We start from the raw sequence: 26,991 nt of genomic DNA on the forward strand, positions 1-26,991 counted from the left end.
ATGCAGTATAAAAGATTTCCCGTTCCTATCACAACTGTTTACAGTTCCTCGTGTGTTTAAAATAACCTGGCATAATGAGCCACATGCTGCTTCACTAAGTCTTAAGACAATTGCCATTTCGGTCACATGAGATGATTACCTACTTCTCACTTGCTAACAAAAGCTTCCTTTCACAGCTCGCGCCTGCCGCTCGCTCTCCTGCGGCTGACGTTATTTTCCCAAAACATCCTCATGCGTCATTGTGAGGATATGCGCGCTAATCAACGCAACCATCTGGCAAACGGCTCGTGCATCGTCGAGCTCGAATGCGTGGCATCTGTTGATCAAACGGCCGCCTCGTTGTTTCCCCGGGTAACGCCCTTAACCTCCGAGTGTCTGCGGACTCACAATTGTACTCATATACTCGTTTTTTTTTGTTTTTTTTCCACAAAGGTTACACGGATCGTTTCGATCAGACCAATGTCACATGTCAAGCTGGGGCTCCATTAAACGATGATCTGAGCTTTATGTTAATGCGAGCGAGCGCTATTCGCCATTTGTAGATAGTCACTCTACCTTGCTGCGACTTAATGCATAAATTTGACTTAAGCCAAAGCAGAGGCGTCCTAAAAAATAGATTCCGATTTGGCACAGGTGTTCGTTCACCAGCCCTGCACCCAAATTTGTGGCCTGCAAAAGCTTGCCTCGATTTTTTCCTGGATTAATGTTGAAAATTAGGAATAAAAATAGTAATAATTACATGCAGGGGTAATCATGTCATAAAATGGCTGATTACACTGGGGAACAATTTGAATTTTTTGTTGTTGTGTAATACTAAAATTAGCATGCTGACGCCAAAACTGCAGTCCTTTTATTTTTTTAAACATCAAGTCATACATTCAGATCAGTGGCCGTAATACATCTAGTGTTTATGGATATTTATGGCTGATACTAGCATTGGTCGCCCTCTTGTGGCCGTTTTGGAACTAGAAATTAGAAAATTTGAAAATTGCCAGTAATTTCAAGCATTTTTTTTTTTTAGGTAAATGCTATATTGGGATATATAGGATCTTCTTTAAATTATTATTTTTTTTAATGGGGATGGGGGATTTTTGCAAAGTACTAGTGGCATCGGTACTTGGTATCAATACTGGAGAAAAAATTGTATCGAACATCCCTAGTTTTTAATCACAAGATAATTCACAACATTCCAACTGTTACTGTTACACTGGGATGCATTGTTACTTTCCTAAAAACAAGAAGAACGATTGAAATGGCACTTCCTTAAAAAAAAGATTTAAGCTTTTATATTTCCTGCTTACATAAAAAAAAAAGCATTTTGTTTTGTATTCTGTTTTCTTACTGTACCGGCTTTGGACGTAACTGGTGTTTTTGCCATAGTGTTACTTTCCTTGTAATTATACATGCATGCGGTTCCACCATGATCACCTGACAGTTCCCATAACTGCAGTGTGGCCTGCAATGAAAACAAGCTGCCACCGCTGCCACGTGGCACTGAATTATTCCTCCGACTTGTGACTGACATCTTCCAGTCTCTCAGTATTGCCACGTATACCTTAGCCGACTTCATACGCATGCCCTTGCAAGTCACGCTACGCATTTCTTCATCGGAGTCTGAATAAGTCATAGCCACAAGTGCGGTAAATAAAAAAAATATAATGTAGTCGCTCCCGAGGCAGCACGACTCGTATTAATGAACGAAGAAGGAAATAAAACATTTCATATTTATGCTGGTCCTTGAAATCTCGCACAAAAGCCCGGCTTTCTGGGAAGGATTAATGGTACACTATGCTGAATGATAAAAGGTAATCAGTAGGCGGTGGCGTACACACACACACACACACACACACACACACACACACACACACACACACACACACACACACACACACACACACACACACACACACACACACACACACACACACACACACACACACACACACACACACACACACACACACACACACACACACACACACACACACACACACACACACACACACACACACACACACACGCGTCTTGAAGGGAGATAAATAGTGCAGCTTGATGCACATCAGATTCACGCTCACTTTGTCACAATCTCTCCTCATTGCGCTGCAAATACATGCACATTCTAATGTCATCCAATGTCAGAGCTCAATCAAGTCACGTTGCGATTTATAACATCGTAACTGATTTTTACAGTTATACACACGTTTAACGACAGCTGTCGCAGTACTAAGTCTAACCTGTGAGGGGCAGCACTGTACAACAGGGCATCCAGACTGCCGGAAAATACAAAGAAGATAAGATCGTAGACGTAGAAGAAATAAAAGATGCTTAAGCTCGTAACCAATCATGAAGTAATTGCACTTTATTAAAGCAGTTTATTTATTTTCATTCTCTGTTGTGTGTGTTTTTTTTTAATTAATACATTAACATCTGTCATAATGTAATTCTTAATTAAACAATGTAAAAAAAAGAAGAAGAAGTGTTTTCTGGGTTAATTTCAATGGGGAAAAAATTAATTTGATAAACAAGTACATTTGCACATATCAGTTAATTTATACAACACTAACAAAAATAAATTACAAGCTTCATAGACACGGGAAAAAAATCAAACTTTTATGTCAAGGTACCATTGAAAGGCTCGGGGGCATGAACGCTACACTTAATGTGCCAATTTGGCGCAATACAGTGTGGACGGGCTTGACACTGCCAGAGGTTATACTTATTTTTTAATACAGTGGCCAGAAATGTTGGTGTATTTGTGAAACTCAAGGCTTTCCAACAAGTCTTTGTTTTGTCATTTATTTTTTACATGTTGTTTGTCCCACATCGATTCAATCAGCTCAAATCTTTCTTGACAACTCCTCGCTAACTTTCTTTCTGCCCCCTTCAGCGTGGCAATGTTTGTTTCTTGTCACTGTGGACCAGAGTTATTTTTCATTATACTGTAGTTAGTTTTTAATTCTTTTTTACTTAGTTTTTTATTTATTTAATGTTAATTACTTTTTAGAGCAGCTTTTTTTAAAAAAAAGAAGCTTAATTTGAGTTAGTTTTATTAGCATTGTATTAACCGCCATTTTGAATTGTGGCGAAAACAGAACCCAGTGTGTTCTTCCAAGCATCCGTCTGTCCAACTGCTTATCCTTTTTGGACCATCCATCTGCTTGCGGACTTGCTGCTAGCTAGCGCTAAGCTAACCTGGGTATTTTTTTCTCCACTTTACAGATGCCACGAGGTTGTGGTGTAAATTGATTCCACATACTCATTGTAGCATTAGCTACAGCTACTTATGGAAAATAACGAAATGTAATCTATATCTTTTTTATTTTAGTTGTAATTGAAATATTAGACACACCTCTGATATTACTTAGCAGCATAAGAGGGGCAACATATGCAGTTTCACACCACTAGAAACGACAGCCACACTAACTCTGTTAAATATCTCCCTGACAGCATTAACCTCTATCTTTTCCAGAGCATAATTGCTGGTGTATCTAATGTATTAAACCCATTAGTATGTACCTATTGAAAAAGACGGTGAGTGGTTACAATAAACTACAAAATGTAACTTCTTGAGTCCTGCCAAGAGTTATTAATCCATCATAATTTCAGTCTTTTATTAAACACACTTCCTGATAGGTCACACACTTGATCAACATGATTGATTTGATGATTTGCATCTCCACTTTTCACACTTATAAGGAGTACACAGTAAAATGTAAACACAGGCAGCATATCTCCCTTTATGTACAGTGAACTTTTTCCATTACGTTTTACATAATATTTATTTGAGCCCTCTGGGCTTCAGGTGAAGCCATGTTTGATAAAGAAAGAGGTTAATTGGGGTCGTGTTGCATTGATTGTGTCTCTTCTGTAAATTCAAATTCACTGACTGTGCTGTATTAAATGAGGCAGGACCACCACGGCACACGGCGGATAAAAGACAAACTGCCTTTCTCATAGAAAGGCGAACAGAATTTCAATTTAAGAGACTGCAACCAAAAAAAAAAAAAAAAAAAAAAAAGAAGAAAAATAAATAATTTGATGAAGTGAAGCAAGCTTGATTCAGGAATTTGGATGCTTGTGATAGCACTTCTGGCTGACACTGATTGGTTAAAAGTTAGCAAAGTCTTACAAATCACTCCTTGCCGCAGTGTTGACAAAGTAGGTGAGCGGAGCACAACAAAGACTTGGATGCTCTATTATTTATTTCTCTTCTTGCTTTTGTAGAAGGAAGAATCACCGCCATTCTTTCCCCCCTTCTTGTTCTCTCTCACAAGTAGAAAGAAGCTGAATAAGCAAAAGCGATGCACCAGATGCTAAGTAATTCAAAGTCACTCCCTTTCCACACCTTTGTATACCACACTAAATTTACAATCTCTCTGGAGGTCTCTGTGGATGAATATGTTTAGATTTCCAGTAAAGCGGGTGCTGTTTTGGCCTTGATGCAACTCACTCTCACACACAAGCGATGAAACTATTATTAGACTATTATTATTATTGATGGATGTTGTTGTTGTCAAAGGTACTGTACTACCAGAACTATAAAGAAAAACCACAATACAATAATAATAATTATAATAATGATGAAAAGGCACACAAAGGCTAAACTGTCCATTGTGCCAAACAAATATAATACTGTACAAGAAAAAACACACACGCCTGTCTCCTCCCTTCAAGAATCTGCCACCACCTCACAATACACACACGGAATCAAGTTAACTCAAACACTGCAGGGTCACCACGATAGCACAGAAATATTTTCAATATTAGAATTTTCAATATTAGAAAGCGTCCTAGTTAGTTAATCGCCGTTAAATCGAATCGCGTTTCGTGACGGTAGTTTGTCCAAGTGGGGTTCCCGTATTACTTCCGCTGTAGCGCTACTTCCGTGTACGTTTTGATCAGCGCTTCACAAAATAATTATTTGCAAATTAGTACTGTGCGTGTTGAATCCTCGACGCAGTACGTCTTATCAATAAATGACTGAAATATAACACAATTTATTAAATCTTCGCGTTAGTGTCGCTGCACGTTAACGCGTCACAAGTTAGCTTCGCTTAGCTTAGCTTGCTAGGGGACGAGGAGCGGAGACGCGTTTGTTATCAACGCAGCTGTAGGTAGGTGTTGTGCTTCTCGTGTGGCAATGTGTGCAATCAGCGTGAAAGAGGAGTACGAAGAGGAGCTGTGTCGCTTAAAAGAGGAGAACAAGGGACAGCGTCTAATGCTAGACGCTGTTTTTAAGGCGCCTCGAGTTGTGCAGCACAGAGCAGGTTGGTTGGTGTCACTTTTGATTTCATATTTGTACCAGATCAGTCGGAGTAGAAACTTGGAAGAATTTCAATGCTGTCCACATAGAATCAGGAATAAGATATTTCCCTACTCCATTTTTGCAGTCTGGATTGGTGTCATGTTATTTTCCAGGCATCCTGAGAATCTTGCTCTGCCACCCTTTATTTAAATACATTGCCACCTTTGTGTGTTCTCTACTTGTCTTGATAATCGTCACTAACATACATTAAATAACTGTATTTACATTTATTTTAACAACAACAGGCACTATCCAAATACTGAACAGCTCAAGTGCATTATAAACATTACACAAAACATGTATCAACAATGATGCACAACAAAGTCACAATTCACTTTTCCTAACCATGTTTTTTTTTTTCTTGTGTCCTGCAGACACTTCAAAAAAAATTCTTCCTGAGCAGCAGGACTCCGAGTGTCTTTACATTAAAAGGGAAGTTGAGGAAGAGGAAGAAGAGCCTGGTCATCACTGTGGCGGATCACATACAGGCAGCCTCTTAGCTAAAGGTGATCTGACATGTCACACTGACAATAAACGCTGGAAATTCTAAGCAGTGACGTCAACCGTAACTCGCGCTGCTCTACTGAAGACGTCTTCAGTGCTCAAGAAGACATGGTGCACGGACTTTAATTCACACATTATGGGGAAGCAACAGTACAGGTGCAAAGTGTCTGGTGATGTGATAGATAGATGAGCACGGGTTGGTGTACATCTAAAGTGAAGAAGAAAAGAGAAAAGTTTTTATGCTACGACAATATTTTATGGGTGGGAAAATTGTATTCCATAAATCTCTTGTGTGGAAATGATAAATCTTTTATCTGTGTGTTTACAGGTCTCGCAGATGAGTCTGGAACCACAACCAGCGCTGGCACTGGATGTGGAAATAAAGTAAGTGCTTATGTTTTTAGTAGGGTTAAGTAAGATAGTTCTCTTTTATCTGAACAGTGATTTTTTTTTATAGATTTTCCAATAACAGTGTTATCGTTAAATATGTCACTCCGGTGACCAGATTATTATTATTTTTTTTCCTTACCTAATTTGAAATACAGCTGGGTAATTTAGGATAACAACATCAATAAAGATGTGCCGCAAAAAGAGGCAGACCACCAGCCAGGCAGTTGATGTGTGGATTTATGGAGAATTTCTGTTTTTGGTAATTTATGATATATATATATATATATATATATATATATATATATATATATATATATATATATATATATTTACAGGACAGACCTGACACAGAAAATGCGATTGCAATCCCAGAAGGTAGTGGCAGTGATGGGATGGATTCATCTACCTCCACGAAAGAAGAATCACCAGCGTGTGAAATTGTAAGAAGGTGTTTGATTACACAATCACAAAAAATGACAACAATAACATAAAAAAAAAAATACTGAAAGGAATGTAGTGTGGGTAGACAATTAACTGTTATCATTATTATGAAATGCTTTACTTTTCTTTGTTGTAGAACACTGACCAGCCACTTTGTCTTTCCCGGGAAATGTTAAATGAAGAAACAGAATTGTTTTCTTACAATGAAGAGAATTTGGAAAGTGAAATGGTAATGTCTTTTGTCTGCACACCCCTGTTCAAATGAGACAAATTTCCCCCATTTGATGATTTTCTTCAATTTGTCGTTAATGCATAGTATATTTAATACCTTAGAAATTATTTTGGAACGGCAAGAAAAGCCTACAATGTCATGTAGACTCGTATTCACTGAGCGTGGTGAAAAAAACACAAAATGTTTCCAATATGAATATGAATTATGAATGAACTATTTACAAATGACAAAGTAACGCATTTTCTTTGTTTCAGAACACAGAGCAACAGAGTTCTCCTTCCCTGGACATGTTAGATGAAGAACATCAGGCAGCAGATTCATTTTCTTACACTGAAGAGGCTTTTGTGTGTCAAATGGTAATTATCAATTTCATTACATAGACAGCAATAATGAAAAAGGCATTTCATATGCATTGAAAAAAAACGAAAATACTATTTGTGATATAAAAAAAATGAAAAAGAGAAATCTTTTAAATGGGGAAGTCAAAATGATGAATGACACGCCCTTGCCACCATTTAAAGTTCAACTAACTAACCCCAACAGGATTTCATTAAAACATATTAAAAGTCATTCAATGGATTGTGCTGAAATTAAGACCTTAAATCGCATTAAATACGATGCGCACAGGCATTAACAATTTAAATACAGCTGATGTGAAAGCATTGCTGTTCATCTTTTATTTTACATACGACATTGTACAAAGGGGTCACTGTAACACAATTTAGCAAAACTAAATGTGATTTAAAAAAAATCTATTTGTGGGTACACACATGTCCAACATGAAACACTAATGCCATCTCGTCGCAGAACATTGCCTCACCACAAATCTATGCCTCACCACAAATCTATGCCTCAATGTTTCACACGCCTTTTAAATGCTTAGTATATCGTTGGAACTTAAAATAACTACGAATTACTATGAAATGACTATCGATGAACTGAAAAATACAACCATATTTGTATTTGGTAACCATATTTGGCCACTTATGTTAACTAAGAGTATGAAAAAGTTGAAAATTACATTTAGAACTGATAACGTGTGATTCACTTGCGATTAATTGTTTATTAACTAGAAATCACGCGATTAATTATGATTAAAATAATGCGTATTGTGTGTGTGTGTATGTATATATATATATATATATATATATATGCAGTACAACATGGGCATTAATTATTAGTTTTAAGTTGCATTCAAAAGCATGACATTAGATATGCTGGTACCCGCAGAAACATTGCCCAAATAAAGGTCCGATTTTTGTTACAGCACAAGCCACGGTCCGGAGAGAGCTTCCACAGCAGAGAGCTTCCTCAATATCAGCGGGATCTCATTGTTGAAAGGTATCAGTCGGGAGAAGGGTACAAAAGAATTTCCAAGGCGTTAAATATATCATGGAGCACCGTGAAGAGCGTCATCGTCAAGTGGAGAAAAAATGGCACAACAGTCCCGTTGCCCAGAACCGGACGCCCCTCCAAAATCGATGAAAAGACGAAAAGAGAACTGGTCAGGGAGGCCGTCAAGAGGCCGACGGCAACATTGAAGGAGCTGCAGGAATTTCTGGCCAGTACTGGCTGTTCAGTGCACGTGACAACAATCTCCCGTCTTCTTCATATGTCAGGACTGTGGGGTCGGGTGTCGAGATAAGGTGAGAGGCCTCATCTTATAAAGTGAGCTCATAAGTTCTCATGTTTTTGTGTCAATGTCTGCTTTAAGGTCCGTGCAGGTGTGTTTATTTTTGTTGATTAGGGTTTTTTGGGGGGTTGAGGGACAGTGGTTCTCCCGATTGGAGGACCATTTCCAAAGCAGAACTGTGAAAACGGCAAGAGAAAGGGAACCCCCTTCTCTCTCCTTCATTTGGAAGCACTTGTGAGAATTGTTTGTAAAGCAAATGCTTGCACGACCAAGTAGGGGCGAACAACCGTCTTGTGTGATAGTTTTCTGCTGTTTATGTTTAGAAGGAAGGTCAGCGGTTCGTATTTTGGTTGTGTTACTTGCTACGTTTCATCCGATGACTTTACAAGTGAGAAATGTCTCGGTTGTTGTTTTTGGCCTTGATTCTGAATGAAGTCTTTTTTGTAAAATAGTATATCCAAGGTAAAAAAAAAAATTATGTTGTGAATAAATCATTTTTGTTACACTAAGTTGAGCGTCTCACTGGTTGATTGTGGATCCTTTTTTTTAAAAAAAATGTCCCTGCTCTCTAGTATTACCATATTTAAATTATTGTTCAGAAGTTTGGGGAAACACAAGACAACCTCTGTTTCTGTTGCAAAAAAAAAAAAAAGAGCTATAAGAGCAGTCCATAATGTAGGATATCTCCACCACACCAATACACAGTTTTTACAATCTAAACCTGTACAATTCTTTGATCTTGTGGAATATAATACTGTACAATTGGTGTATAAAGCTAGACATAATTTACTGCCGGCCAATATTGAAAATATGTTTTCAGTGAGACAGGGAGGTTATGGTTTGAGGGGAATACATAACTTATTCTTGTACATTTGTAAGTGGAGTGAAAATTTGGAACAGGCTGAGTACTGATTTACAACAACGTCCAAACAGATATACAGAAATATAAAATCAACATTTTTGAAAAGTATAGGGAAGAGGAAAGTGCATGTCAATGAAAAGTAACATTGGTGGTTGTTATTATTTTTATTGTATTATTAGTATTATATATATATATATGTATATACGAATATATGCATAAGGTACACTTTAATGTGTTCACTATTAATGTTACCATAATAACCTTTGTTATTAATAATTAAGATACATTAGCTATATATTAGCATTTTTTTGTTTACTATACATACCTACTATTGATTGTGTAACGGATGTTAAAATGGTAGGACCTGATACGTTTATACTTCTTCCTACTCCTTTTCGAACATGCATGTGTAAATATGTAGCTGATGACGTCATGTTGTGTTTGTTGTTTTATATATTTTTTACCTTTACACATGAACTTTTATAACCATTTTTTAATATACATGTTCGAAATAAAATAATATTAATTAAAAAAAAGGGCTGGACAAAAGGAAAAACATCCAAGCCTGGCAAGATTGAGCAAAAAACACTTGAAATTTCTGAAACACTAACTGGTCTTTCGATTCAAATTTTTGGTCATAATTCCAAAAGGTGTAGCTTACGGTGGCGGCTGTTTTACTTCAACTGGACTTGTGGCCTTAGACAAGATGGAGGGAATTATGAACAGTTCCAAATAGCAGTTAGCGTTAGCGCAAAACCTTCACCATGATAATGACCCTACGCACACATCCAAATCAACAGAAGCAGACCAAAGACTTGGAATAGTCCAGACCGGGATCCAAACCAAACACCCGTGTCACAATCTGACACATTTGGCGCGTTATATGATAATCACAACAATTCGGCCTTATCTTCTGGAAAAAGCACAAATACTTCCAAAAAGATAAGCAAGCCGCATTGCAACAGATAATATGCCTCGCAGCTTGTACTGTGCTCCATATTTGAAAAGGGACCTCTGGAGACACTGTGAAAACACTGCAAACTTCAATTTGACGAAAACAGTCCAGGCCAGCTTTTCTTACGGACGCAACGGTTTCCAATGGACTTGAAAATATTCTTCAGGACATGACAAATGACTCTGTCACTCATCGTCTGAAATGTGATGCGCTCATCATTTCACTGGGAGAGTGAGAACAGCGGACTGACTGCAGGAACAAGATGAGGGAAACCCGCCAGGCCAAAGCCAAAGCCAAAGCCATCGTCTAAACATCAGAAGTCCGCAAATAAAGACGCGACGAAGATGGAAATACAAGAACACCAACACACACACGCACGGGGACCCAAGGAGAGGAAATAAAACGGAGTGCTCACCCAAGGCATGATGAAACTCACCCGACACCGGGGTCATGGTGGTGGGTGGCAGGCTGTTGATGTTGAGCGCCCCCATCTGGTGGATCTGCGTGGCGGGGAAGGCGGCCACGCTCGGTGTCAGGTAACCGCCATGGCTGGCCGCCATGATGGCCGCCTGCTGCTGCATGAGCTAAAGAAGAGGGACACGGAGGGCCGGGGTGCGGAAAGGGGGGGGGGGGGGTGAGGTTGCCCAGGTGAGAGGAGGACAGATGGTAATGGGCAAAATATAGTACGCGGGGAGGGAAGGGATGTGCGTGTTGAGATTGATGGATGGAGAGTGGAGGGGAAATAGAAAGTGGAGCAGAGTAGAAGAAAGGGAAGCGGGAAGAAAAGAGAAGCCTGTCAGCCTATGTTTAGTGCATCTGTCTGGGCTGGCAGCAGGAAGCCTGTCACCAGCTGCTCTCGCTCTCATACAAATCAAGACGTTGACATGTGCACATTATCTGTGCGCTCAGGGAACAGGCAAAGTTTGCACACGAGTTGCAATGTGCTCTCCTTGGAAACTTCAGCACAGAAAAACACGTATCCGGAAAAGCCTTCGCTTATTCATGGTTCCACAGGCGCCGATTGGAAGATTATTTGTTGTTGTTGTTGTTGTTGTTGTTGTTGTGTGATCATGTATGCTTGTCAATGGGAAGTGGTTCCCTTCTATTTATTGCTTTTGGACAATATTATCGACTCTAATTCAGCCAAATGTTTCAAAAGTCACTGGATGGTGCAGATGGACAATGCCAATCACCTGACCTGAATTCAATTGAGCATGCATTTCACTTGCTGAAGACAAAACTCAAGGGAAAATCAATCATTTACAACCTGTTGTAATTCCTACGACCAGATTTGGATGTAAATACCCTCAAATGATTGTGTCGATGGCCCAATATGTGTTGAATTGGCCTCATTTTTTTGGGGATGAATTATTTTCAATTATTTTCAAAAGCCACTCGTTTTTATCCAGCTCAAGGGGCGGCCATTTTGTCACTTGCTTTCGACTGAAAATGACATCACAGTTGCTCAGGGCATGGGTAACGACCAATCACAGCTCAGCTTGCGAATGTCACATGACCCAAATCAGAAAAAGTTGATCTCTAATTTAAACATGACCGCATCATTAACCTAGAGTTGTAAGCTGCAATGACGATATGCATTCATGTTACGATTGAACATGTGACCAAAAATAAATAAAAACAGTCTTCATTCGAATTTATGCCAACCAAACTCGAACGCTACATTTGATTACCCGGAAGTTGACCTGAAAGCACATAAACACGAATGAAAGTTTTACCGAGTTCTCGCTAAAAAGCTAAAATCCGACCAGAGTTTGTGATTCATTTTTCGGTGCATCATCATATTTAAAAATCTGTCATTTTGAGAATGCGCCATAGATTTATGACAAAGTGACATAACCCCACCATCAATGCTACTATCAACGCCAATTCTCCAATATTACAAATATTTCTAATCATAATAATATTGATAGGAATAATACATAGAAATAGTAAATATAATATAATAGTAGAGCCTGTAAAGCCAGCATGCTAATGTTTCGACGGGTGTGTGTGTGTGGGGGGGGGGGGGGCAGGTTATTACCATCCGGGGCGGCAGTGCATGCAAGCATATTAATAAACACTGTGGGCTACATTTTGATGGAAGCTGCGTTCGTCTCATGCTAAGCAGAAATCTGAATGAAGGTCTATTGATTTTCATCTCCGGGGCGGGTGTGGGCACGTTGTCCGGCGGGTGGAAATTAACTGCGGTTTTTGTGACACATCCACTAAATTACTAACATGCTCGGGATTGTGAGTTGCAAGTTATGCCTGCTTAAGAATACACATTTATTGATCGGCACTTGGAATAAGGGACATCTCAAGAGGATCGAGATGCCCTGCGCTCGGCTCGTGGAAAAAGGGGGAAATGTTTCAGTGCAGAAAACAAGATTGAAAGTTTGATTCATTTGGGGATTTTAATCATAATAAAATGTAGTATAGTGTTAGCATTATTTTTTTCTTTTTAATTATTTGCCGGGTCATGTCGCACAGTGGCTCTCGAACTGGGCTCCCTGGTTCCTTGGGTGTTCTCGAACCCTAGTTTAAGGGTTTGCACAATAACAAACTTACTTCCAAAACGCACTAAAATGTAAAACTTTCTAACACGAATGATCATATATCATTTGAAAAAGCATGTGGCGTATCATCACATAAGTCTGACATCAGCATATTTTTGCCTACATATTAAGTAATCCAATGTTTTTTTTATAGACAAAAATACTTTTTTTAATTTCCAGAATAAAAGGTGTAATATTATAAGCCTCCACACGCCTGTGTGTCCAGTATTAATATACGCCTGTTTGCTGAGGTTTTTCCTCCCCTCCCTGGGTCCCCCTTGCAGGATGCTCAGTCTGGGGTAGTTTTCAAAAACTGCTTTATCATGGAAAAGTACCATTTTATTCTCAAAACATGACACACATTTTTACCCCCAATCATAAATTTGTTATCATAAAAAAATAAAAAATCCTCCGCTACCGGCACAAATGCTAATGACGATATCGCGAGAGAAGAGGAGGAACAGAGTGACCGCTCACCGTGGCTGGCAGTGGTGGTGAAATGTGAAAAAAAAAAAAAAAAAAAAGCCAATTATTTTCTCTCAGTATGCTGTCAGGTAGCGTGAAAGCGGCTGTCCCGCTGCAGAATCCCCGACGCCGGCGTCTCATCCATTAGCCGCGTGCCTGCTATCTATTAATGCCTTTTGTCATTTGCATAATTTTATCAAGGTGGCAAATGGGGATCATCTGTTTCTTTCTCAATAAGATGAATTGAGCCTTTAAAAGGGAGGCAGCAAGGGAAGAAAAAAAAAACAGGAACAAAAGCGATGGCTCAGAAACAAAGAGGTGCACGATGTGACCGTCCTCACCGGACCGCTTAAGGATGACTTGGACTCCATTATGATGTTCTAATAAGCATTAAATACTGTCAAGCTCACATAGTCCGTTAAGCTTGTATACAATGCAATCTTATTTTTTTTGCAGACGTTTTCAGCATATCAGCAATGTAAATACTTGTGGACTATAATTGAAATTTACCAGGGAAGGCTTCACATGTGATCAGACAAAAATGTCTTGGTAAAACAATATAGAGGCATTTTTGTACTTTCTATTCTGAGGAACTGGAAACAATTATTTGTTATCACAGTTGTGGCCAACACATTTAATTAAATTTAAATTAAATAAAATAAAAAATCTGCGGCTGCCAGGTATGCGGGGTCCACTGTACTCTACACAATTATTCAACTTAGCGCCATAAAGATGGACATTTCCAGAAATAACAATTGATTTAAAGTGTCGATGCTCCTCAGATTAGGAAAAAGGCAAGTAGAGAACCGCACAGATGTCACTAATAAACCTCCAGATCGCTCATGTGATCAAACAGCACATTAATGAGTATTGCCACTTGAAGTGTAAAACATGAGTGGACACTTGAACAACAAGCTAACGCGGCTAACAAGCACACAGTTGTCAAGTCAGTTGACTACATTCCGCATTTGAGGCCAATCTGTGAAATTTTGGCTCGTTGTCGAATGCCCGCTAAATGATATAATTGTTTGGACTAATTTCAAATTTCACTTGAGTCATTGTCGTTTAGTTCATGACGACACTTTGGCTAGTTAGCATGGGTTGCTAACGGCTAACTGCGCGACTAACGCCGCTATTTGTGTGGGAGGAGCCGAATAACTGATCAAATAAACAAACAAATCATAATGTATTGTCATACTGTTAACTAATAAACGTCACTTTGTAGAATTGCTGTATAAAAACAGATGTACGTGTCATTTACTGATAATTGTTTTGCCCGGCATTTTACGTCACTGAAATAGATAAACAAATATAAAGTAAATTATTTGTAGTGAATGAATAATATTTTTCTGACCAATTCAGTTCAGTTGGATCATTTTGCTCCACCCTAGATGGGAGTTTGGGAAACGCATTACATCAAAAAGTCAAAGCTATTTTCTCTGATGAAGGTAAAAAGAAGCCAACAAAAGCCAAACGCGGAGGAAGAAAAGAGAGGCCAAGAAAGTTGTCCGGCTTCCAACGGCATTCATTTACTGTCAGGCATCTGCTTTTTTATTTTATTTTATTGCAACCTGATGGCAGCACTCCTCCCGCAGTGCCAGTAGGCAATCGCCTCTTTATCACATGGCAATTATCTCGCTACAGCGCCGCTCCGTGACTCGCAGCGCTGTCACACGTGAACCCGGCACGCTGCGACCCGGCCGGCAGCGCACGGAGGGGGAAGACAAAGGGAGGCAACGTAGCTGATAAAGGCTGGGGAAATAAGAGGGGGGTTGGGGTCAATGAGGTGAACTCAAAGAGTGGATGGTAACTAAAGGGCCCGATTTGTTAGCGCCTTGCAGGCAAGCTGCGCTAGCTTGCGCAGAAACATTTTTAATAGCATTTTCATTTCTCATATATGATGTAATGTGTGCAAAAGCAGGTACATGGAATGCACTTTGAGATTGTATTTGATGATTGTTGATATCCAGCTTGAGGTCAATGTACTAGTACACTCTTTGTCCTCAATATGACATTCCAGCGCACTAGTAAAACGACCCTGTCTATTAGTAAAAAAAAAATCCCACTTCTAGTGGTCTCAATATCAAGTATATCAAATAAAAATGTTCAAAAGCCTTTTCATACGAGTCACTCGAAAATGTCAACTAGTTCACAATTTTGCCTCCCTCGTAGCTATCATCAAAAATAGCAAAGTTGTCCAACTCGTGTGGCAAAAATGCCACACCCCAGTGGAATGCAGGTGGTGAGGAACAAATGTCACTACTGAGACGGTCATTTTACTAGTGCGCTTAATTGTTTTACTAGTGAGGACAAAAAATTTACTCATTGAAAGTCAGTGTACTAGTATGCTCTTAGTCCTTACTAGTGGCACAACTTTGGTATACTAGTAGGATAACTACAACTTGTGTAGTAGTACTAGCAGTGTGCTGATGTCAACTTGAGTACAGTTTTTACTAGGATGCCAAAGTCGTGCCACTACAGTAGTACGACCGTAATTCTACTAGAGCACTGAATTATTTACCTGTGAGGGTAAAAAATGTGCCTACTAGTACATAATCATATGCTCTTTGTCCTCACGAGTAGCACCATTTTGCCATAATAGTAGGAAGAGTTACTAGTAAAGATGGGCGAGTACTGACACCAGGTGTGTTATTGTTATTTTGGGGGAAATTCTATGTATATATATATATATATATAAAAAAAAAAAATACTAGTTCCACTACTTGTTATTGAACATCCAGAGTAACTAGTAAGGCAAAATTGTGCACTACAGCAAATTTTTAACACCAAACATTTCATTACTCGTACTAGAAGCATCCATATGTCAACTAACGCCTCAATAGTAACCTGTACTTGTCCTACTAGCAGGCCTCAGTTGTCCTACTAGTGAGTAGAAAGGTCCTACAAAAGCCACAGGAACGGACCAGGAAGACATTTGTTCTACTAGTGTGCTGGATTGTCTTAAAAGAGCGTACACTAGTACATGGACCTTGAGCTGGGCGTTAAAAAAAAAAAAGTTCAAACGGCTAGGTGCTTAGAGACAGCTGAACCAGGTCACACACGCACACACACACGCACACATGTGTGTGTATGCACATGTGTGGCTGCATCGTCATTGCTGGCGCGTGTTAAAAAATGAAGGCGTCCAACAGGGGGAGATGTTTCCTAATGCCAGTTTACAGTGGCCGCCCTCCCCCTTCGTCCGCCCACACGCTGTCACTATTAGCAGCCGGTTAAAGCGTCTCCTCTCCTCTCATTTATCTGGCTCAGGCTCTGGCTCAAACGCACTTGCCTTTGAATGGCAAAGACGCACACGCACCTCGGGAGAGGGAAAAAAAAGGCAAGTCATGCCGCAACGCAAATCTGCCGGATATGATGTGCAGAAAATGCAAAAAAAGTGTGATGAAGGCTGATAGCGTTGCGCTAGCAATTACTTACATGCAGACGTAAGCAAACGAAATGTGTTCTTATGCTAACTACAAATGGACAAACATTCTTCCATCCATTTTTGGAGCGTGTAAATTACAGTAGTGAGAGCCCATATAATAATAATAATAAAAAAAAAAGTTTGTAGATTCCAACACACTTTTAATACACTTATTCAAACACATTTTAGGAGTATTCGTTAATGCCTGTTCTCCAAAGATGCCGAGTGTGCTTGCTTCAACTGCTTTTGTCACTCCCAGTCCAAATTTGCTGTGAAATTGACATCAAAGATAACGTAAATATTGTAAATTTAAACAACAAAATGTTGAATCAAACAACAAGATTTCACCGAAAGTCCACTAGCTAATGTTAACGTATGTGGAATCCCATAGACAGGCTAACGGAAATTAGCATAGCTATCCCGGTAATTACAAACCTCCACACAAATGCTACTTTTCATACACTGAGCAGCAATAAATACAAAAAGACAACAAAGCATATCGCTGGCATCGGGCCGAAACCTCAGAAGTCATAATTTGGCAAATGGAGGTACAAGGTTTTGGCCTGACACCAGCAATATATTCTCTGCTTTGTAGGAACAACAACTATTATTGGAGCTCAGTTAGGGACCCTGTTAGCCCCAATATATATATAAAAAATCTATTTTTTTTTCTTCAAAATTTGATTGTTTTGGGGGTTGCTGGAACAGATTAATGAGGAAAACTGATTTGAAGTTAACTCATTCACTCCCAGCCCTTTTCGCTGAAGCAACCCCCTTCACTCCCGACTGGATTTTGATTTTGACAGAACCTACCAAAAGAAAGATTAGAGTCTCATTTTTCATCAGGAAAAAAAAGTTTATTTCTATCGGTTTCCGTTTTGCAACGTGGCCCTGGTTGATCTCTTATACTCTGCTGCCACCTGCTGGACGTTTTTTTTGTAATATGGTAAAAGGTCAGAGGCTGCATCAAAGCCTTATTTCTGTATGCTCTAGCATTAAAACACATTAAAAAAAACATACTGTACATACGTTTTTGGGACCATGGCAATATTTAAAATAGAAAGTTTTTATAAGTTTTTGGGAGCAAACGAGTTAATTTAGAGCATGACAAGCGGCAGCCATCTTTGCAGAATTTTTGAAAAGACATGAAATGAGCACTTGCCTCTAAAATTCTCCACAATAAATAAATTCACCCAAAAAACAATTAGCTGCTTAAAGTACATGACATATTCTATTGGCCACGTTGCTCTTCTCATCAACGATCTTCCATTCGCACGAGTTAAAGGCGAGTTTTTAGGGCAAGCATCAGGATTCGAAACTTCGCGGTCATTTTAATCCGTTGATTTCTGTGAATTTTGGCCTGTACGATCAGTGCCTACTGCATTCTCTCCACCTGCTCTGTATATCTTCTTCGCTTTCTTGTAAGGAATAATCAAGAACGACAAGTCTTGGCATTTCTTCTTGTTTATTGCAGTAATCTAGAAAATACTGTCACAACTTGCTGAAAGTATCGAAATGTCGCATGGAAAACACGTTTCCTGCTGCTGTTTTATGAAATCACACCTTTTTGGCAAATGGAATGTCTCCTGTCATAGATTGCCAGCGTCGGCGTTCATCACAACATTTCTCATTTTGGTCAGTGTTGCACAGCCCCCCCCCCCCAAAAAACCCCTCTCCCATCCTCCTGGTTTGACTAAAATCCAATTTACTGGCTGTCAACTCAACTCTATAATCCCATCCACAGCTGTAGTGGAGAGGTAGCGCTTTTCTGTACTCTCTGGTTACAGCTATATACACCAGCTCTCCCCACCGCCGTGCTCCATACGTGGCCGCCGCCGCCGCCGCCTCCTCGTTTTGGCCGAAATGCACGGCGGGCGGGATGAACACGTAGTGTGCCTTTGGAGATAAAGAAGGCCTTTCACCGTCACAGAGTTCTCGTCTTCAGGGAGTAAGTACGCTTTATCGCGCCCGTAAAGACACATCCGTCGTATCACTTTGGCGACGAGGGAATTGCCGTGCGTGCGTGCGGCCGCCGCCGAAGGCTAATCGTCGCGACGTGGTGGAAGCTGGACTCCTACGCTAACTATAGCAAACACTTACTTGGCTGCCTGCGACATGAAGAAGTGAGTAGCTGTTTGCAGGAAGAGTCTCAAAGGGGACATTGAAAGTTACATTTACTTTTGAAGGGCTTGTATGCAAATACAGGAGGCGGGCCTTGTGGTAAAAAGTTCAAAAGTAGTGCATGTAATCGATTGCTGATTTGCCGATTAATCGATTGGCAAGTGTTTTCAAAGTGTGTTATTTCATAGTGAGGGCTCCCTCTAGTGGTACACAAAAGAAAATTACAATTCAGTTTTGCTTTACGTTGAACTCATTTGCATGTAATCTTTATGAAATGTTTTTTTAAAACATGTATTTTTTACCATTCTTTAATTACTGTTGCCCCCCCCCCCCTGATATTTAACTGCGGTGTTAAAGCATAATGTTACTTTTTACATTTGAAGTACAATATATTTGCATTTGTTATAACTATTTTCAAATGTTAATTTACAGTAGGTACAATTTGTATGTAACTTATGTGCAATATATTTTTAATTAAATCATTATTAATTTTTATTTATTTATTTATTTTAGATCCCCCCCCGTCCATTTTATTATATTTAAGTGCAGTGATAATGTTCAAACGGTGCATAATCTTACAATTAATTATAGATAATTATATTTAAAAAATAGGCTAATTGTGCTACTGTATTTTATTGTTGGTGATTATTTTGGTATTTGGCAAACCTTGCATGGGAAATTTAATTTAGAAAAAAAAATAAGTTTAAAAAAAATTCAGGAGAACTAAACGGAATTCTTGAGACATTCTTTCCATTGAACTAAAATAAATTCTGATATTAATGGACCGTTAAATAAAATAAATATATTTTTTGTGTTGCTAGTTAAACTTATATACTGTGACCTAAGTCCATTTGTGGAAAATGCTTAATTGTAAATGATTGGTTTATTAGCAAGATTATGCAAAAGCTACTGGACCAATGTAACTTTGTGGATGTGTAGGAAATGGGCCAAATAGAACCCAATACATGTTTATGCAGATCTGGACTAATATGTCGATCCATTCCCTTTAAATTTCAATGAATAATTCACGTGTTTTAATGAGTAACATTTTGCCACATATAAATATATATACAAATTGGTACTTATCCAAATTAGGATCGCTCGCTTATTTTGCACAGATCTGCAGTCAAATGAATGAAAGCAGAACTTAACTTTCTAGCATCATCCTAAGATATGGGCTATATTGAGCACTTTCCTTCAACCATTTGCATGTTGTCACATTTCTTAGGCAAAAAAAAATAAAAAAAAAATAAAAAAAGGAGTGCATTTCATGAATGGCAATGAAGGTGAGAGTTTTACCGGAGAAAAGACATGGCCTGGCAATTACTCTGGGATGGTCCATTTGCACTTTTGCACCGGGCTCCCGTGGTGCAGGTATGAAATGAAATGAGGGCAATGGATAGCCCCCTTAAGACCTCATATATCGTTTACATTTCCTTTATAGCCAAACAAGTTGTGCGCTCGCGTCACTATAAATAAAAGCGCATACGTTGATGGTCTTTTTATAAAGTGCGACACAGATGAAGCCGGGCCGGGATTGTTGTTGTGACGTTAGACGGAGAGCAGCAATTACAGTAAGTAACGCAGTAATGAAAGGCACTACTCATACAAGAACGGTAATATGATAACCATTACAATGTCACCAAAACATATTTTAATGCATTTTAACCTTGCTGAGTCATGTCCATCATTTGTGTAAATAAAAGGCGTCACTGTAAAGTCACTGCGCCTTCCTGCTGTCTGTTTGCCGTGCCACTGGAGATGCACCATTGGATGAGAGAAATGCCGAATATTAATACAGAACTGATAATTGATTTGGCAATTTTTTTTTAAAATAATCAACAGATTTTTATTAATTTTTTAAAAAAATGTATAATGTTTAAAAATATTTTTTGTTAAAAATGTACGTAAATCAAAACTCACATCTCAAATCATCTTTCCACATTGAAATTAATGGAAATGCCATTAATCCGTTTTAGTCTCCCTCCCAAAAATCAACAATTTATTGTTAAGGAGAAAAAACAATATATATTATTTTACTTTATAAAACATAGAGCTGTAATAACATAAATAAACAAATAAATAAATGGGCTATTAAGGATTAAACATTTTGCGCATCATGATTAAGTCGCTGCCATTCAGTACTTTGCACTATGAACCCAAACTTTGAATCTCTTGGTGCCATGAATAGAGATAGTGGTGACGAGCGGGCAAAGGGACGGCATCAAAGAAGCATGGCTTTGCTGTATGTGAGATGGCTCTGTGTGCCCTGGGGGGAAATTCTACAGTGGGGGAGGGGAGGGAGCAAAAACCCGTGAGATCCCGAGCGTCATGAATTGTGCAGTAGAAGAAGAAGAGGACGGAGCGGTTGTAATGTTGAATGTTGAAACACTTATCAAGAATTCGCCATTTTTTTTACCTCTCTGCACAGGAAGAACATATACATGGACAATGACTTTTAACCAAGCTCGCTAACTGTAGCTCCTCCCCTTAATACCGAGATCATTGAACAACGAAGATGTTATACTTCCTTGTCATTGATCATTTCTCGCTTTATTAGCAAAATTCTTGAAGACCAATGTCTCCACAAGGGGGTGCCAATTCCCAATACTAATGCCAATGATTTACAGTACTTATAATGATGACAATAGAAAACTATTTCATATTGCAAATATATATTTATGGCATATGTATATGTTTTTATTCATTTTGACACTTAAAGTATTTCTATTTTATACACAAGGTTAAATTCTATCTGGTACAGGACAAGCAAATTTGGAATAAAAATAAATAAATAGACTGTGATACAAGTGCACAACAGATTTACTTGACAGCAAGCATCTAATTTATTGAGTGTGAAAAGCAGTCAACCGTTTAACCCCTAAGGTCATTACAGTACAGAGTTTGCTTATAAAAGTTCGTTTAAAAAAGCCCAACACTGGCTCCATTAGTGACACGAGAAAATCATTTATTTGACCCCGCACCTTGTCGCTCAAACAAGCGCGATCCGCTTCATTAAATCATCATTCCCGAAAACAGACAACTTTGAAGTTGCGCCGCAAACACGGACTGGGCGACATTAGCATTCCTTACCAGTTGTCGTTCCGGCCGCCCTGATAAATGAAGCCAAGTATTCCCTTTTCCTTTTAGTTGGCGTTTGCACTTCAACATTCCCGAGGGAAATGTCAGAGTGTGTAGCTGCTAAACGCTCCGATGTATTCATTCACCAGCTAGTCAGCCTGACTGATGATGTGCGGCGGGATTTCAGGGATTTTGAGTGGGCACAAATGCCCCCCCCCCCCCCCCCCCCCAAACCCCACCCTCCCATGTGGTGTATGATAATAACAAAATGCATGAAATTGGACGGCCTCATAATGGAATAAGGCCTCTTGTAAAAATCACATATGAATCAGTTATTGGTGGTATTGAGCTGAGAGAAAGTTGGCGAATCATTGGGCCTCGTGAGCAGGTCCACATCTATAAATCATTTCCCATCCACCGCCATCTTGATCTTGCGCCTTTTGCACTTTCCTTTCTAGATGCGCCAACAAGCTTGATGCCACGACAGGCGACGTGTGTGCGTACGGAGGAACAGAAGTGTGTGTGTGTGCGTGCGTGTCTTTTTTCCGACTCACCGCATGCGCGTAAGAGCTGTAGGTGCTGAAGGGAAGGGCGATGGCGGGGTTGAAGATGCCAAACTGGCCGACCATCTGCTGCATGCGTCTGATGGTGCGCTCCTTGTCTGTGTCGGCGAACTTGACCACCAGGCTGGAGGAGGCGCCCTGGACGGATGGCGAGGGGAAGAGAGGGTCAAGGTTAAAGGTCCGACTGCTACATGGTCATCCAGGTCTAATTTTAAAACCCATATAAGTCCACTTTGCAGGAAAAAAATGACACTGCAAAAACTGAAATCTTAAATAGGATTTGATTTCTTAAATTGAACATAAATTTGCTTATTTTGCTCTGACAAGTTATTTATACTTAAAATAAGATCACTCTGCTTATTTTAAGATACTTATTACTTAATTATCTTATTTGATAGATTTTTCAATATCTTACAGGTAAATTTAAGTACAATTTTCTTGTTCTGTCACCAGATAATTTTAATCCTATATTAGTGATCCTATTTGAAAAATCCACTTCCAAAAACAGAATATATATATATATTTTTAGTTTAAAATGGCTTACTTTAGCTAGAATCGGTTACTATGCCTTTTGGTGATGTAAATAGTCAATTCTTGTTGCGGCAGATGACATGCTAAACTAGCAAAGTAGGAGGCGGTTCAATCGTTTGTTGCCGTGAGAGGCGGCAGCAAACGAGCATGTGTCACATATTAGTTGCCATGACGACTACTTCTTCATTTTCTTCTTGTACTTTTTTTGGGCGGTTGACAAATACTGTTGGTGCATTATCGGCACCTTCTGGAATGGAATGTGCGAGACAATATTACAAATGTTTGTTTTCGACTCAAATCTGAAAATTCTGATTTGATGTTGAATTTTTATTTCTAATTATTATTATTATTTTTTTAATTTTTTTATTTATAATTCTTATCTTAATTTGAGTCACCACCTCACTTTTCCGTAGTTAGAAGTGGCCGTTTTGAATCCAACCGGAAATCATTCGCTGCCGTCAATATGATTAGGGAAGGGTTTTCCGTACCATCCTGTTTTGGGTCAAATACAGACACAAAAGCGAATTATACTCCAGAGCGACTTATGTTTGTTTTTATTGTCCAACAAAAATGGTACTGTATGATACAGATAAATTAAACACATGACGTAAGGAACAATTTTTCAGAAGGCCCATTCCTAATACATTTCTGTATTAAAAATGGTTTAAATTGTTATGTAATATTAACATTTTAAGAGATTGTAGTTTTTGTTTTTCATTAACAAAATGATGAAAATCATGAAATACAGTATGTGTAATAAATCTATATTACATACAAGTTTTAATAAATGTAAACATGTAAAAAATAAAAATAAAAAAAAAGACAAAATGACAATATGTTGTTTTTTTATCTTCATGAAGCATTTTTTGATTGACTTATGGTCCCAAAAATACAATAACATGGATTCTCAGTTAAGGAGGAAAAACGTATAACTCATCTTAAAACTATAAATGGAAGTGCTATCAGCAAGCACCCATTGACCCCTGTTGAAAAGAAAAGTGGTGCAATTGCTTTCATTCCGTCCTCTATGTTTTAATCTTCTCTCTGCAGCTGGCCATGCATTATCCACACTTTGTTGTCGTCGTCATTCGGCGGCGGGGAAACAAGACCCAGCAGGTGCGCTGGCCACACACCCTTCATTAAGAATCCTCAAATGATTTAGCGCTACAGTTGACCTTTAGTGCGCTCCGCCTCTCCGGTGCGCCTCGCCCCTATTGTGGCCAATCGATGCACATAAAAGGCCGAAATATTACTCTGATCTGACGGTGCAAAGGTTGTGTGTCACTCACAATAAGAGGCCCCTCCTGTGAAATTGGTGCAACGTTGTCAATAGCGTCAATCATAGCAGTGAATGGGGGGTGATGCTCAGCGGGTGCGCCATTTTGTTCTTCCAAAGATGAAGTAGTAGCCTTCATTTTTTTACGACAGAGCGAGTTCTTGTGGCAGCAGGAAAAGTTGAATTTCAACGTCATCAAATTTGAACCTTTGAATCGTGATTATTTTCACCAAATCGTTCTGTATTATACAAAACTATTTCAATTAACTAAGAAACAAGAATGTTGACGACATCATAACCTCCCTGAAGTAAGATAATAAACAAGCTACGAGCATTTCCCTCTGTAACACCAACGCATTACGACCACTCTCAACCAATACCAAGGTTAATTTTGACACCCTTGTACATTGGCACACTTTATCTGTTGTGTCTGTCCGGCTCTTTAGTGTCTGCGTCGTTAACTTTATTGTGAGGTTTAACAGTGGCAGCGTTCAACAAAGGGCAGCGTCGCACGGAATACAGAGAAGTCAGTGATTACAGTTCTGAGAAAAAAAAGACATTGCTTTCTAGTTTTCTGACTTTACGCATGGAATTTTTGTGGCCTATCTCCAGGTGATCTTTCCCAAACCTTGAAATCCATGGATTTCCTCCAACATTCCTGGACCGATGCCGCATCCAATACCAGAGATGTTGGCGGAGTGATTTCAGAGTGACGACAGGAAATGATTTCGGTGGACTTGGACAGTAAATGACGCGCACAAAATGGAGGAAATAATATTAAATGCGGTGTCCCCGGTGTGCTGAGTTTTGGGACACAAAACAAATGACGTACCATCATATAGAATATACCAGAATTGTTCAAAGTGATAGAAATGTGTGATTTTATCATTTTTAATAGAAATGTTAGTTAAAAAAAATTAAACATGGTCCACTTGTATCATGTCTCCTCATCCTCCTGATTATAAATAAAGCCACAGCTTTCCACTTTAACTACTTAACTTCCAAAACTGTGGGAAAGGTCACCAGTGGACAACATAAAAAAACAAGTGCAGTGTGAAAAGGGTTACTATAGTGGAGTTTCCATCCAATTGTTTCGAATCTTTTAAGCGAATTTACTGAAAATGCGCAAAATGGACATGCGACTTATGCCCGTTTCCATCTGTTCTGTTTTTGCGAATAATGAGAGGGGCCTCCACCGCTGTAGGTGGCACTATACACCATAGAGATGTGATCCACCAGTAATTTAAAAGAAGAAGAAGAGCAGGAAGTCACTGCGCCGTGCAATGACGCCGTAAGAGTTTTATTTCGTAATTCTTGATAAACCGTAGAGTTTCTTTGCTGTTTTCCATCTAAAATTGCATTAATATTCGCTTATAATATTTCTGATTTTTTTGGGGGGTGGAATAAAAGCTTGAGAATCACAATTTGGGGGAATTTAGTGAAAAATGACGTGGAGAGAAAATACACCGAATGCAGTACTAATGGTTTCCTGACGAACGTAGCTTCTGTCACACCCACCCCCCGTGATCACACTCACAAACATACAAATTGTTTACAGCTGTTTGAAAACTGATGGCCATCACAGATAAATCTGTCGGCATACTGATTCCCCAGGAATAAATAAGCCATATATATGCACCGAGTGACGCCTATTTACAAACTCCACATACTGTCCGTCGCACAAATGCTCTCATTCCTACCTGACTCACACATGTTATCCATACAGAATGCCCAATGGCCCCTGAATGGCAACAATGTATGCATCGCAACTTCCGCGAGCTGGAAAATAAAATCAGTCAGGGAGCCTTTGACCCTTCTTTATGGCTGCCCGTGAGCGTGAAAAACAGGTGACATAGCAAGTGTGTACGCTCGTGCATATGTTGCAGCCTTCAGTGTGCTCTCTGCTCTACGTATGCGCAAGCGCATCAACGAGTCGGGTCTACACGCAGGTGAGGGGATGGGAAGCCTTTCTGCAGCAATTTGGTTTGGTGCGACTCTCAAAAGCCAACCAAATGTGTTAATCCTGGTAAAAAATGTCAGTTTGTCTGTATTATTATCTGCACAATGGCTCATTTCCACGATGGTTGCTGTGGCAGCATGTAATTCAGAGCGGTAGGAGATTGTAACTGTGTACATCTCTGTCCGTTCTCCTCGCGAGCAAAAATAATCTAAGTCTCTTGCCTTCCTTGTCTATTGTTTAATAAATGTTTTAGGTTGACTGAACCTGACAGCAAGAAACATCAAGTTGATGCACAAAATTTGCTTTCTGTACTCGGTATCGGTGAGTATTCGCAAAGTGAATACGGGTGATATTAACCATTCCTTCTGATTAGATGCATCGCTGCTTTCTTAACTCCTTTTTGTAATGAACTTGAGCGTGACCCGTTCAGGGACACACGTGGGTGGTACAGCACAGCCCGCGTATCGACACGGACGGTCACGGCCCGCTAACGGTGAGCTGTGTCCTCCGGCAGCCTCAGGATATGAGATGCTGATCATATTTCTATAATCAATTTAGCAGAGCAGGAGGTATAAATCCTGTCCATTCACTTCTCTGTCTCTCTCTACAATTACACCCCCCCCCCCCCCTCCGGCCCCTTGCTTATAGTCAGATGAATAATTCAGCAGCCAATGTGGCGAAAGGTGGAGT

The 26,991-nt window shown here is 39.4% G+C and overlaps 2 protein-coding genes across 8 annotated transcripts in view; one reads left to right on the forward strand and one right to left on the reverse strand.

Annotated features, from left to right (window-relative positions):
* Nucleotides 1-26,991, reverse strand: part of celf5a (cugbp, Elav-like family member 5a) — a 249,745-nt gene that overhangs the window by 14,507 nt on the left and 208,247 nt on the right. For 3 of the 7 annotated variants that reach the window (XM_086088752.1, XM_086088751.1, XM_086088754.1), the window contains exons 6-7: nt 22,526-22,672; nt 10,759-10,906 (exon numbers count right to left, since the gene is read on the reverse strand). In XM_086088752.1, the coding sequence (XP_085944878.1) occupies nt 10,759-10,906; nt 22,526-22,672 (295 nt within the window). Of the gene's footprint in view, nt 1-10,737; nt 10,907-22,525; nt 22,673-26,991 lie in introns of all 7 variants that reach the window. The other 4 variants (XM_086088748.1, XM_086088747.1, XM_086088749.1 and 1 more) reach the window with 2 other exon arrangements.
* LOC147165973 (uncharacterized) lies at nt 4,838-9,014 on the forward strand. The gene is made up of 7 exons (XM_086088755.1): nt 4,838-5,267; nt 5,680-5,811; nt 6,138-6,193; nt 6,535-6,639; nt 6,777-6,869; nt 7,127-7,228; nt 8,140-9,014. The coding sequence occupies exons 1-7, from the start codon at nt 5,141-5,143 to the stop codon at nt 8,515-8,517; spliced, it is 993 nt and encodes a 330-aa protein (XP_085944881.1). The 5' UTR covers nt 4,838-5,140; the 3' UTR covers nt 8,518-9,014.

The sequence above is a fragment of the Leptonotus elevatus genome, chromosome 11 (genome assembly GCF_054856555.1).
Source record: "Leptonotus elevatus isolate MCC_2025b chromosome 11, RoL_Lele_1.0, whole genome shotgun sequence".
Classification (NCBI taxonomy): domain Eukaryota; kingdom Metazoa; phylum Chordata; class Actinopteri; order Syngnathiformes; family Syngnathidae; genus Leptonotus; species Leptonotus elevatus.

Bases quoted from the DNA above. Each gene is read 5' to 3' on its own strand.
- LOC147165973 (XM_086088755.1), top strand. From the start codon at position 5,141: ATGTGTGCAATCAGCGTGAAAGAGGAGTACGAAGAGGAGCTGTGTCGC. The intron at 5,268-5,679 runs GTTGGTTGGTGT...TGTGTCCTGCAG, and splicing joins AGTTGTGCAGCACAGAGCAG to ACACTTCAAAAAAAATTCTT. The intron at 6,870-7,126 runs GTAATGTCTTTT...TCTTTGTTTCAG, and splicing joins AGAATTTGGAAAGTGAAATG to AACACAGAGCAACAGAGTTC.